Source organism: Brachionichthys hirsutus, chromosome 5 (genome assembly GCF_040956055.1).
Source record: "Brachionichthys hirsutus isolate HB-005 chromosome 5, CSIRO-AGI_Bhir_v1, whole genome shotgun sequence".
Taxonomy (NCBI): Eukaryota; Metazoa; Chordata; class Actinopteri; order Lophiiformes; family Brachionichthyidae; genus Brachionichthys; species Brachionichthys hirsutus.
In genome coordinates this window covers 8,721,241-8,735,116 of record NC_090901.1, presented here as the reverse complement: position 1 = coordinate 8,735,116, position 13,876 = coordinate 8,721,241, and the positions used below count along the sequence as shown (strand labels likewise).

Below are 13,876 nucleotides of genomic sequence, written 5' to 3'. Positions count from 1 at the left end.
TGTGAGCTTGCGTTTGTGTGTGTTGTGTCTCCTGCAACCTGAGTCCATTGTTAAAATGACCCCCCCCCCCCCCCCCCACGCACACACACACACACACACGCATTCCTTATCTCTCCCTTACTCCCTCCCCTTAATAAAGCTGCAGTGTGTTTCTTTGGGGGGGGGGCTATCTAATGGGAGATGGGGTTTCACTATAACAGATATGGAAATGGATGGAGATGTACGAAGTTAGATATACTGCGTGGCATTTCCTGAAAGGATGAAACAGAGCCTGCCTTCCTTCATCAGCGTTCATCGGGTTCAGTTTCGACCTCGGCCGCTTCTGTCTAACCTCGTCATGTAAACTGTGAACGCGCTGATGGAAGCAAGTGCAGGATATTTTCTCCCTCCGGAGCCATGCAAGGAGTGAAAGGACGTTATGCTCTGTTTTAAGGTGATGGTGATGATCTAGCCAGGGATGCAGGGAGCGGACCAGCTCGGCACCCAGCTGTGAAGCCGCCCATGGGGCTCGGGGAGGCTGTGGAATGTGGTTGATGCGAGTCTGGGTTTGGAGATAGCAAAGGCCTGGGGTATGCAGCTGCGAGCGGTGAATGCGTGAGCAGGACGTGTGCACGTCCACACCTACATGTTAGAGGAGAGGGGGGGAGACACAGAGGCCACTTTATAGGGCATCCATGTGCTTTTGCCTCAGCATGCCAGGTTTATGGACATATTTGTATTTCTAATGTCATGTTGTTAGCAGCCTTCTCTTGGCCCACAGCTGGAACAACAGGAACGACGTTCAGAGTCATTTCCTGTTTGAGGGATCAGGGAATGTTCTTTTGTCTCACTCACCAGAGACTTCTGGAATGTGAGGCCATACCAGATTGCAGCGAGTGACATCTTAAAGTAGCAAATGACAGCTAGCTGCTTTTGTTCTGGAAATGTCCTGGACTGTCCCAAATGGAGGGTTGTATAAAGCGTGTTGAAGAGCCCTCGCACCACTCCTGTACTTCTGCCTCCCCCTCTTCACCCCCCCCCCCCCCCCCTTTTCCCCACCTCTTGAATCCCCACTGGTAATAATTTCCCACCCACGAACAAATGATTGTGCCCAATGTGATCTGACTGGGCTGCGTTCAGGGTGCCTCGGCGGTCAGAGCGTTGTTCATTTCACGCTGTGTCCTTTTGGAGTCCCTCCAGCACCCTGAGAGCCCTCACACAAACGGAAACAGCAGAAGAAGAAAAGTCACCAGTGAAAAGGAGGAACGCGGGAATGGACAAATGGACAAGAACGATAGACTTCCTATGTTTTTGGTCTTTCTTGCAAAATTATCATGTCCTTATTTAACGTTGCTGATCTTCTCCGTTTCGTCGCGTGCTGTAAAACCCACGATTGCTTTTGACTCCACAACAGAAGGAAATGCTCAGCGGCAGAATGCCTTTGTTGTTTATGTGTGTTCAGTGAAGTGCGGACCACCTTCCCTCTGGGCAAGGTACGCTAAGACAGGAAAACACCTGGTGAAGGCAGGCAACCATCGGTTCCTGAGCTGCCGGATGACGTGCTTATCTGTGCAACGCTTTTTTTTAAACACCATGCAAACCATGATGAAAGCTCATTAGTCATGCGTTCTCTGGTATGTTCTGCCATGAGAAATAAAAATACAAAAATCTCATGCATCCCTGAGCAAGCTTGTCTGTCTTTAGACTCCCAAGAACGACAGACTCCAATCTCCGGTGGGGTCTTGTTTTTTTTTATGCTTTGTCATTTGGCCTGTAAACATGAGCTTCCTCCCGTCTGTATCTTTGTTTGCAGGCATTTAACTTGAGTGGTAAATACATATTGTAAAATCTATCATGTGTGAGGGCAGTTTTACTTGCGGACGCGCACATACGCTCACTCACACACTCACACATGGTGCATCATTTCAATCCATTATTTTGACTGTGTCTTCTTTGGAACACAGACCGAGATCATAATAATCACAGTTTGTCTGACAATTAAAAACAAATGGAAGACATCAGCATGGGAAGTTGTGGGAACATTTTCCCCCCGCTTTCATTTTGTGGACTTGGCAATAATGCCTTACCCTGAAAAAACAAATCCATTCATAATGAAACTATTTGTTAATTTCAGGAAACACTGTCTACACATCCTCAGGGATCTTCACCCTCACTGGTATTTTTTTTCCAATCACAAATTGACAGCATGTTCATTTTTTAATATTGATTCTCCCTCTTGGTGATTCTGCCACAGTGATACTTAGAAGGAAAAAGCTTAAATGAGATGAGATGCGTTCATTTCACTTCCTTTCTTAATCCGTCACACAAAAGCCAGCTCCCTCTCCGTATGTCCAGGGTAGCCAGAATAGGAAGTGCCGTCTGAGATTTGTCCAAGCTGTCTGCGTTCTCCCCGAGTGAAGCCACAAGAGCATAAAACACAACGGAAGTTTGTCCATCATAATTGAATCTTCAAGTATAGCAACATGAAAGGGATAATGCTGCATTGATTATTGCTCCAGAGTTATTTTTCCTCCCCTCAATATAAAACGAATGGCAGATTGCCTTCATTGTTTTTCGTGGTACACCGTCTATAGAGGATGGAAGAAAATGATCACTCTCTATTTGACAGAGGGAAGGAAAAAAACAATACGGCGTTATTGTCATTGAGAGTTGATTAACTGTGACTGCGCTTACAAATGGCTGCAGGGCACTGTTACTTGGGCCAAATTAATTACCTGTCACTGTGACTGATTGTTTCTGAAGAAATCTCTTCTTGTTATTTTGTGTGCGCTCAAAGAAAAGAAGGCTTGCTGCACGGGAGTCTACGCATGTGTACCGCATAATTACAAACGTTCATTATCCGCTCTTGTCCCAAGATACGTCGATTAATGCGGTGCAAACAGAAAAATATAAAATAAATACCAACACCTACTGACATGAGAACCCAACATTCACCGTGAGCCTTCATGGCGCTGCCTCTCCATGAGGCTGTGTGTCCACTTTCCTCTGTAAAGCCTTGATCATCATGCTGTTGAATTTATGTCATTCATTATACTCATCTGTGGAAATGATGGAAAGATAGAGGGAAGACTCATAAACTGTGTGTGTGTGTGCGTACATTTGTGGATCTGTGTTGCACACTTGTGTGATCGCCGTCATGAAAGCACGTTATTAATTCTGACGGAGGGAACAGTGGTTCATATGTTGCGTTGGATTAACATCTGACCACACCGTGGTGACATTCCTCATCAGACTCCGGCGGGCCGTCCTGTCCAATTCTAATTAACCGTGACCTGCTACACTTCAGGGACCCACGTCAGCACACACACACACCACAAAGGGTGGCACTGTAACGCAGCCAGACTGACGCACGCTGAGGCAGGCAGATATAAAGAAGGTGCGAGCTTCGGAGAGGTCTGGAAGGGGCTGCGCGAGGTTTAGTTACAGCTCTCTTCGGCCCTGTAGCTCATCGGGAGGCAGCGCTGCCTTGGGCACCGAAAATTCATGTCACACACACAGCGGAATTTGATTAGACAGGTGATGGGATTACTGCCCAGCTGGGTGGAGGAAGGAAGACGGTAGTCAAACAAGGTAAAGTGATAGAAAGAGAGAGGGTGTGGGTAAATGTAGTGTGGGCTAGGGTTGGGGTAAGATGGAGGTTTTTTTTTTTAGTCTGCCCAGAAAATGTTTCCCCATGTGCTCCTTCACTTGCCCCAGAAATAAGGAACTAGACAACCAGAGCAGAGCGTGTACGATGGAAACGGTGTCAGTCCATGTTTGTGTGTTTGTGCGTACTGAATGGCAGGGAGACGTATGCCATTACAATGGTAGGACGCCCCCCTCCCCCCCCATGGCTCCCAGCTATATGTTCTCCAATGCTGCATTTCAAATGGATTTTTGCTGTCTATTGTTTTACCGCATATCCAGTATACACGGCTCTGCCAGCGAACCACAATGATTATGCCCGCTCCTCCTCTCCCGTATCACTTGATCTCTTTTCTTTTCTAGTCACCCTCAATCAACAGAATGGGGCATACTGATGCAGAGCCTTGCAGGTTTTTTGCCCTGGACTGTATTTAGAATATATAGCAAAGATTGGAGGAAACTAGATCACAAAATGAGGATAATGCAGCAAAGTCTAGGCATACAAAGAGTCCCAGCACACAGATGAGATTGGGATTGCTTTGGCCAGCAGTTTACACAACTGGCATGATTGTCTTTTTGACTGAGAGTCTCTGCTAGAATATTACAATATAATATACAATCAATGCAGCAGTTTTGGTCTGGACTGCCCTGTTGTGCTTTGTGTTGTCATGGGCAAATTGGAGCCAAATTAAAGGTTTAAATTCACCTTGCTGAATCCCTGTTATGGTCTAATTTGCTGAAGTGATCAAGGCTTTTGTTTAAGCATCCCCCTGCAACCGGCAGACATAATCTCATCTGTCTGACTGACCATCTGCAGAGTGCGCGTCTTTGCCTGTTTTTGCTGATTTGCTGTGTTTTAGTTGTAAACGGGGGGGAAATTGTGACAGGCTCGGCAGCTGGTTGACTGACTGCAGAGAACACTGGGGGTGCTATTGTCTGTTGGTTTTATACCTTAAGTTTGGCTTCGCCCAGTTAAAGTGAGCTCCCAGTGTGACCCACATATTTCCCCAGGGCTTGTTGACAATGGAGGCCAGTGACTAGGAGTCTAAAGGTGCGAAGGCATCATTTTGAAGTGTGAGCAGGAGCAATTTCATACTCTCTTTCTCATGAGAAATATTACCCATTTGCAAGTTGTTAGAGAGAGAGATTCATCTGAAAACCTAAAATTCATGGTGAATCATGTCTGTCAGAGCAAATCTGCATATGCCTTAGGGCTGGGTCAGTGTCTGGACTGTGACTAGGAGACTGGCCTAATACTGTCTGGCTGTCAGTCGACTGCCATAATAAGGCTGGATAAACTTGAGGCTCATCTTTGTGTCTCCTCCATCTTCTTGCCAAGCTGTCTGCACAATGAACATCACTGCATGACAGAGAACGGTCATTTAGCGGTCGCAAATCCTTCCCGACACTCTTTTGACAAGACGGGCAGGACGGAATGAATGCGTGAGCATGTGTGTGTGTGTGTGTGGGTCTGCAGGTGGTGATTGAAGAAGCGTCCATTGTTTCACCCACCCCACCCTGCCTATCTTTCTGAAAAATCATCTCCTTTCTGTCATATCTCTCTTTCTCTCCACCTCCACCCAGTCAATCTGTCCGCTTGACCCCTACGCCATGCAGTGGGGGGGTTGGGGATGTAGAGGGTGACGTACAGCCCGCTGGTTGCAGGTGGAAATGCTATCACTTATAGAATGAACCGTGTGCTGGAGAATAATAGCAGCCACAGAGACGAGGTAATTGAAACCAGAAACAATGAAACCCTGCATCGGCATTTGAATGTACATGTTAGCTGCACTTGTTCTTTGGTTTTTGTAGTTTGTTATCCTGACTAATGGAAGCAGAGGGAAAGAAAGCGCGAGAGAGGGTGGGTGGGAAGTAGTGCTATTCTCCTCCTCCTATGGTGGACAAAGTCTCTATAGCAGCAAATGTATTTCTGGGCCAATAAAATATGTCTTTGACATTCTATTTACAGATATGTTTCCTAACACTGCTATGAATGCAGCCATTTGACATAGGGTGATGCCATGTGAATGGAAGTTGGTACATTCTGTGTGCACTAATATTAGCTGTGTGACATGGAGCAGCGAGAAGGCCCCCATGAGTGAAATGGGTGGATGCTGCCCCTGAATGTTTGATTTCATCAAATCAATCAATCAAAGAGGAGGGAGGAGCTGAATGTGAGACGGTGACACAGAGGGGACCGGGGGGCGATATTGGAATGTATGAACGCTGTCTATATTAGCTGTCGGTTGGAGTTCCCTGCTGAGGTAAACTGAGCCACGCCGGAGATCATGTCTTTATTCAGCACAAGCCTACAGCCGGCTGTCAACCCACATTTAACATTGGCCCGCGAGGAGGCGGTTGAGGTGCCTCCGCTGAAGTAGCGTTGCGAATTTTGGCATGCTGCTTTCTCATTGCTTTTTGCATTATCATGGCAAGACCGACGTTTGACTTTGACTTTGTCGTGATTTGGATGCCCATCCCTCCTCTTGTAGGGAGCATATAGTCCCGCCCTCCTGTCATCCATAGGCTTTAGCATTTCCTGCTGGTCTCAAAGGGTATGCAGGCAAAAGGCTGACAACTTTGGCATACATTTTTGCTGTGCTTGTTTCCAAATTGTGAGTGAAAGAACTAGAGAGAGGGAGGCTTGTTTTCAGCTTCTTGAACGCCAGGAATGTTGCCCCTGCTTCCAGTTTGCCTGATATAAATATCCCACTCACCCCTTCTACCTCGTCCTGGAACACCTATATCATCTTTAAATTGAAATGCTGTTTGCATAAATGTGCATTTACCTGAGCATCCAATCCCCAGCTTGTGCAAGTGTGCTTGACTTCTGATTTGATGGGAGCAGCTGGAGCCATTAGTGTGTTGGTTTTGTGTATATGGATAGATGTGTGCTTGAGCGTATGTGTGTGTGTGTGTGTGTGTGTGTGTCAGGTTAGGGCTGATTCCTGCATGCCACAGGTGCACAGTGGGGGATGTAAGTTTGCACATTGATTTCATAGTCGGGAATCTCCATGAAATATAGCTAGGAAAGTTATTTTTCTGTGGTGTATCTTCAAAAAGGCTATAGAGGAACCTGTGAAGGGTTGAATATGTAGATGAACACCCCGGGGAGGCAAAGAGTCATTCACAACACCGACCAGAGCCTGTTACATTAGGCAAGGGCTTGGAGCATGGAATCTATCTGCCCTAGCAACAATGTCCAAACGCATTTTTAACAGTGATCATACTTTACTTCTAACTATCTGTCTCTTGAATAAAATGTAGTTTCATAAGGGTCATTGGTAAAAAATCTTAAAAATGGAAATAGATCAAAGCCATTTCCGTGAAGTTGCAGGCCCATGCATGTATTGTGCATATATATGTGTGTGTGTGTAAAGGCTCCAGGGTTCCCAAGGATCCATCAGTCTCCCGTCTGGAGCCAAGCTAAGGGAAGGTCAGCCTGATGGATACATCCTGACATGCACGCAGCCTGTGATGTCAGCTGCTTGTGTATCCGTGCATCCGTGCATGTGCATGTATGTTCATGCAGTCTGGGCAGGCAGGCTAACGGAGCACAGACACAGTCCAGCGGAGCAGAGGGCGAGAGGGGGGCAATAGCCTGGCCTCCGCACCCTAGTTCAAGGGGTTTGAGAGGGGTTTTGTTGGCAAAATGAGGGGTGGGTGTGAGGCAGGGTGAGGTGTAGGGGCTGGCTGAGCTGGCACGAGAGGATGTGTAGGACTGGAGTGTAAGGGTAGGCTGGGTTGGGAGAAGAACGGCTTCATTCATGAGTCGTGCCATCTCTGGCTCCCCAAGGGGGGGGGGGACGACTGGGGCTCATCAATGACCAGACCAGCTGGGAGGATGTTAGCATTCTCTCTCTCTCATCATCATGTGGATGTTCAATGCTTTACTACGTGTGCTTGGACAGCGTTTTCACAGATGGGCGAGCATTTCAATAGATTTTTTGTGCAGTCTTTGACTCACAAAGAGACTGACTGATTAAAATCAGTTTTTCCTTTTAAGTCAAGTCAAGTCTTTGCCTGAGTCAACCCTCGAAACATCCCAGAATTGTGTAACTGCTCAACACATGGCTGCTTTTGTGCTGTTTTACACAAACACTTCAAGATTAAGGGTTCATTTCAAACCCTGATTGGAAAAAAAGCAACACAAATTGGCAGTCTCTTGTGCTCGACTGCATTACAAAAGGAAGCGTGGTAGGGAAGGATCTGGTTTGTGAGCTGTGCAGATGTTTGTGCTGTTTATCACTGCCAGTGAAAGGTCTGCATCAGCAGCATCTCTGGGGTGTTTTGCATGCAATGGCAGCGGTGCATCAGCACAGGCAAATTTGCATTTGTGGTTTCATGTCATGGGCAACAACGTCACTCCCTCTCTCTTCGTTTCTCTCTTCCTTTGCCCCCCACCCCCTCCTACTGAGTGGGAGGAGGGGAGAGCGGAAGAGCCATGAGAACAGCCCTATGTAGAGCACTGGAGCATAATCCAGAAAAGTTTGGGCTGAATTTAATCAAAGCATAACATCAGCACTAGCAAATCCTTTCATCACACACAAGGACAAAGTCCGTGTGGATTTGTCCTTGTCTGTGAGCCCACTCTAATGTAAGTGTATTGACTGTGGTAAATAACCACCAGAGCTCTACTGTCAGGTTTTGCTCATCTGCTCTACAGTGCATTACACACCACAATGATAAGTGGTGTTTGAATTTGTTTTCGTGTTTGGTTATGGGGTTATGGGGGGGAAGGGGTTGTTGACTACATGTGATTCTTAGAGTCACTAGTCTAGTGTCTAAGATAACATCAAAGCGTTTCCTGTGTGTGTGTCTGTGTGTGTTTTGAGAGGGAACAAATTCCTCAGAGCCAAAAATAAATATATATATATATATATAAAGTATCACAATATATAACACGTATGTTTGGTTCCATTCAGACCAATTAGGTTTTTGTAGAACTCATGCTTTTACAAATATAGACGATAGTGTTATTTGCTTACGTCATGTATGTGTGTGTGTTGGAAAGTAAAATGACGATCCATTTGAACTGCTTCCTTTTGATTGCTTTGTTGCAAAGATTTGCCAATCAGCCACAGCTTTCTTCTTTCATTTGCTGTTGTGTGATATTCTGATATCATTTCATTGTAGCTTGAATCGTCTTATTATAATGCATCTGTTTTTTACTTATTTATTTTCATTTCAGTTCTCTTGAGTTTTATTAATGTCATTTGGAATAAAATGTTGATAAGAATTCCTGCTTTTTTACAATCAAAGCCCCAATTCAATTGGAATTTCTTCAAACCAGAGCAACATCTGCGCCGATATACACATATAACGCAGCAGAAGACCTCTTAAGCACTGTTGTCTCTCTGCATTCATTTCAAGGTATGCTCTGTTCACTTGTGCATTCTGCTGCAGTTGTTCTCACCCTTATCTCCTTTTAGAGGAGGATAACGCTGACCCTGCTCCCGGTGTCCATCTCTTTCCTTATAGACCTTACTGTTCTCCCTGCTATCGCCTCCTGGCAGGCCCCTTTATATCCCCCTTTGGCAGCCTGTTGGTAGATGTCTCAGCTCATTGTATGCGAAGGTGTCTTTGTATTAGTGTGCAATGGTGCCCTAAGATACTGTGGCGAGAGCATTGTCTTGGTGTCTGTGCCGCCGCTGACCTTGATACGCCAATAACGTCTCTCTGTGTGACAGGAGCTCGTCACTGAGAAAAGCTCCCACACATTTGCCTTATTTGTGTCACTTGAACTCTCTCTCACTTCTTGTGATCTTGTTTTTCTTGTGTTGTATCTGATCATTTATCCCATCTTCTGCCTTCCCATTTCAATAGATGAATGAATGAATGAAGCATTTTTGTCAGAGAGCACTAAATACAAGACAAATTATTACAATTGGAAATGTAGATTTAAATGCATAAAACATTCTCCTTCAAATCCAAAAACTGTTGTTACCCATCACTCCCCTACAGCTCTATAAAAAACATATACCCCCCCATTCTCAGTTTCCCTGGTACCGACAGTTCCAGCAGGACCGAGGCCAAGCCCTCATTTCTCTCTCTCTGCAACCCACACTCTGCCAAAGCCTGCTTGGTCTTTGGGGGGAGCCCTAGCCTATTTACCATGGTCACAACAATCAAGCAATGTGCACGTCGCTATGTAGAAGAAACCTTTCAGGCTGGGCCTTAAACTCCTGTGAGCTATGAGAGCATTGATAGAGAGAGAGATCAGCGTCAGCATCAGAAGTTAAATTCAGATTGGTTTCATAGACAGGACTCAAGCTTGGCCCATTTCTTTTAGTAGAGAGCATTTTGTTCAGCTAAGTGACTAAAATGTCATCATTAAGTAATGTGTTACATCTACACCCCCCTCCCTCCCTTAGTTCACCCTCCCTTAGTTCACCCTCCCTCCTACCCTCTGGTGATGACAACCAGAAAACCTCTTGAAAGTGTTGTGTATCTTGAGAGAGCAGAGTCAGTTATTTTAAGCCCCATCAGAGACATGAGCTCACAAGAAGTGCCGTTAGTCTTTGTGACAGGATATGAAACATGTTGAATGAAAGTTGGGAATTGTTGCAGATTGCAGTGCTGCTCAAATAACTGAAACTTTTTTTTAGTAAATCACAGGTATTTATCTTGTCTCGCACTGAGCTTCTCTCCTTGTGTATCGCAGTGTGTGTTTGTATATGTGATTGCACCGCTGCCCCACAGTCAGACTGCTTTGCAACGCTCTCACACAGAGTATTTGCGCTGGTTGTAATTTTTCATGGCATAATTGTGTCCACATTGCCTTGAGGCTGTGGACCGTGACGCTCTGTAAACTTACCCCTCCACCTTTGCCCTTGTCCTCACGCCCGACCTCCAGAGATGGAGATCGGTGATTGGCGCTTTATTATTTTTAATCACGGCTCTGCAAGTTGAAACCTTGGGAACATCCGAAACAAGTTCCTTCAACAAACGCCGTGTCTTTTCTGAAAATAGATTTCAAGGTTTTCTTTTTTTTTTCCAAAAGTGCTCAGTGTTAAAATAACAAAACGACTCCTGGCTAATGAGGATTCACCAGACTCTCTAGGTATCTACTTTTGCCTTTCTTTGATAATCCCGATCGAACCTGTGGACGTCCTCCGGCTGTCTGCAGACAGGCCGCATGGATGCATGAGATCGTGAAAACAAGCTTTGTTTACAGTTTGTCATTACGATGTCATACGTTCAACATGCAAACAACCATGTGGAATTTCTAACCGCACCTCGTGTCCTCTTCTCCACAGAGCTCCAGAGATCATCCTGGGTCTGCCGTTCTGTGAGGCCATAGACATGTGGTCCCTGGGCTGTGTGATAGCCGAGCTCTTCCTCGGATGGCCGCTGTACCCGGGGGCTTCAGAGTACGATCAGGTAAGACACAATTATTCCTTGGCCCTGCAGACCTTTGATAGGTTAGCATACCCACAATTTAGACTGCAATTGTTTGAGTTTTTGTGAGTGTATTTTGTAGGGTGGGATGCCTCTACACTCCCCCCTGACAGCCCCTGATGATTCTTTTCCGCAGTCTCCCTGTTTATCGGAACAGATGACACAGAGCCACTTGTCCAATTAGCGCAGCCCGTGTACTCCAGAGCAAGGCATTGCTGCTTTCCCCTCGCTCTGTCAGTCAAAGCAAAGCTCAATGGGAAAACCTTGAGCAAGTTGCGATCCACTGCTGACCAAGCGCGCCTGATCTTTCACGGGCCTTGAAAGCGTGCCGTTTGAATCAATCTCCGGATCTTGAGCTGAGGTCAAGTTTGTGTGGAGTGAATATTTTCAACCGCATTAGTCCAGAGCAGTTAATGTTTAAACTGCCAAGAGAACATCCAACCTATGGTTTTTAGGAACAATTCCCTGACTAAATTAGACTTGTGGTTTGACAGTTCATTTATAATCCGTCCCATGTCTCACAGATCCGGTACATCTCGCAGACGCAGGGTCTGCCTGCAGAGTACCTGTTGAGCGCAGGAACAAAGACCACCAGGTTCTTCAACAGAGACCCAGACTCCACCTATCCTCTCTGGAGACTGAAGGTATGGCTGAGATGGCACAGAGGCACACAATGCAAAGTCCAGACTGGCAGCATCAAGGAAATCGATCTCCTCTGAAAAGCAGACTGCATACCCCACTGATGGCGGATGAGGATGACAATGCATAAAGCACATGCTTTGACATCAGATGTTCATGGACATATTCTTTATGTGATTTAGAATATTTTATTTTTGCCCTGTCTGAATAGCCGTGTGACACACGGGGCCTTTTTACAGGCAGGAGTAATAAAAGAAAAGGGTTGACAGCAGCTCCGTGGGCAGAATGAGAGACAAATAACTGTTTATTGCTGTGACCTCTCATGATTAATATCTGAGGGATGCGGAAAATCAGACCTCAAGCCATCCTGATCTCTTTTATTCCACTCGAAAGAGAGATTGATAAGCTTTAATTCGACCTTGTGATGTGTTTCCATGTAACTGCAGCTAAAGTGCTTTGCTATTACATGGCAGGGGGATTTTTTTTTTATAGCTAATTGAAAAAGAATGATCACATGTTTTGGATTTTTATCAGAGCATTTTCACACACTGTACATACATGTGTGTGTCCAGAGGTCAATTTCAGCATATTTCTGATTACTAAGCTTCATGTTGTGTCGGTGAGTAGTTTGGACGGAGAGATTCAAAATGACTGGATCTGATACTCATTGGCAAAATGCTGTCAAAAATAAAACAACAAGCTAAAACGGGTCTGTCCACGAATGGTAAAAGCTCGACTGTCATTAGTGACGCCGCAGCAACATTAGCAACATCACTGCTGTGCATGTTAAGGGGAGCTCTGGAAACAGTGAACAATAATAATCTTATTAGCATAGCTCTACTATATGTTATTTTTCTTTTCTTTTATATTCTAGCTTGATTGTTTTTGGTGAGATTTTTTTGCCCGAAAAGGTACATTCCAAAAAGGTATATTACAACCCTAGTTTGCATAGCGTTGTAACTCGAGTCACATCATTCAGAAGTATTTTTTTTTAATTTATTCATAATAGTTGCTTAATTTAACGAGGTGGTTACAGAGGGGTTGCCACGTCATTAACTTACCATAACATTGTATTCAGCTGAATACACTTTTTTTTTAATTACATATTTTCTCTTGATATAATCCATCTCTTTGCGCCATCAGAATTTTTTTTAAGGTTCCTCAATCTTTAACCCCTGTGTGTATCCACGATACTTGTGTAAAAATAGTATGTGTGAAGTGCAGTTGAGGTTCTGTGCATCGTCTCTGTGATATAGCGCCTCCTCATGCATTCTCTTCCCCAGTTGTTAGATTAGTGTTTGTGTGCTACCCCAGGGTTGCTCAGAGGGCAAGCTGAGTCCTGCTGCACATCGACAACAAAAGGCTATAATGAGCCAAGTGTAAATAGTGCATTTCCAGAGAGGAAATGTGATGGGCTCTGAACAGAACATCTGCTTCTTGTCTCTCACAGACTCCAGAGGATCACGAGGGTGAAACAGGGATCAAGTCCAAGGAGGCTCGCAAGTACATTTTCAACTGCTTGGATGATATGGCACAGGTATGCTTCTCAAGTCAAGACTCGCTCCTTCTCAGAAATCAGACAATAGAGATATTGTTGTTTCTTTTTCTCCGTCTTTTACTTCAAACACAGTCACCCCCTTTTCTTAGAAACTTGTATCAGTGGTTCTATTCAGGCTGTGGGCCAGTTGAGGAATGTGAGCTGGTGACCGGAGAGGGCCCAGTTTTACCCTCAGAGCACTGCCGAGGTGCCCTTCAGCAAGGCAACGCCCCCCCCAATTGCTCCAGGTGTGCCGATCATGACGGCGCCTTCACCCTATGCCCTCTCCGTGTGCTCAGCGGCCCCTATGCATATATATGCGTGATGTGTGTGTGTGCGTGTGTTTCAATGGACCCTAGTACTAGGGTGTAAATGGAATTCCATTGTTTGCAGTGTAGAAAGTGTAACGATGACAAGAAAAACTAATCTTGATCTTAATCTTGATCCATCACGTCCTGAGAATTATTAATCCAATGTTTGAAATCATCTGATGTATTTATTCTGCCTAAACCTGATCTCCAGATGCTGTTTAGCCCTGTTGCTCTATAGCATGCCAGAGGGTGAACTAAAAACAGCTGTTCAGTGTCATCCACTCCTCGGTTCTTCCTCTGCTCTTCATTTTGTTTAACCACTAACTAATAAGTTACAGACTGACATTTGAGCCGAACATGTGGT

General features: G+C 45.2%; 1 protein-coding gene across 1 annotated transcript in view; it reads left to right on the top strand.

Annotated features, from left to right (window-relative positions):
• hipk2 (homeodomain interacting protein kinase 2) overlaps positions 1-13,876 on the top strand; it is a 42,248-nt gene that overhangs the window by 16,764 nt on the left and 11,608 nt on the right. The window contains exons 2-4 of the mRNA XM_068739148.1: positions 10,884-11,007; positions 11,550-11,669; positions 13,115-13,201. Of these exons, the coding sequence (XP_068595249.1) occupies positions 10,884-11,007; positions 11,550-11,669; positions 13,115-13,201 (331 nt within the window). The remainder of the gene's footprint in view (positions 1-10,883; positions 11,008-11,549; positions 11,670-13,114; positions 13,202-13,876) is intronic.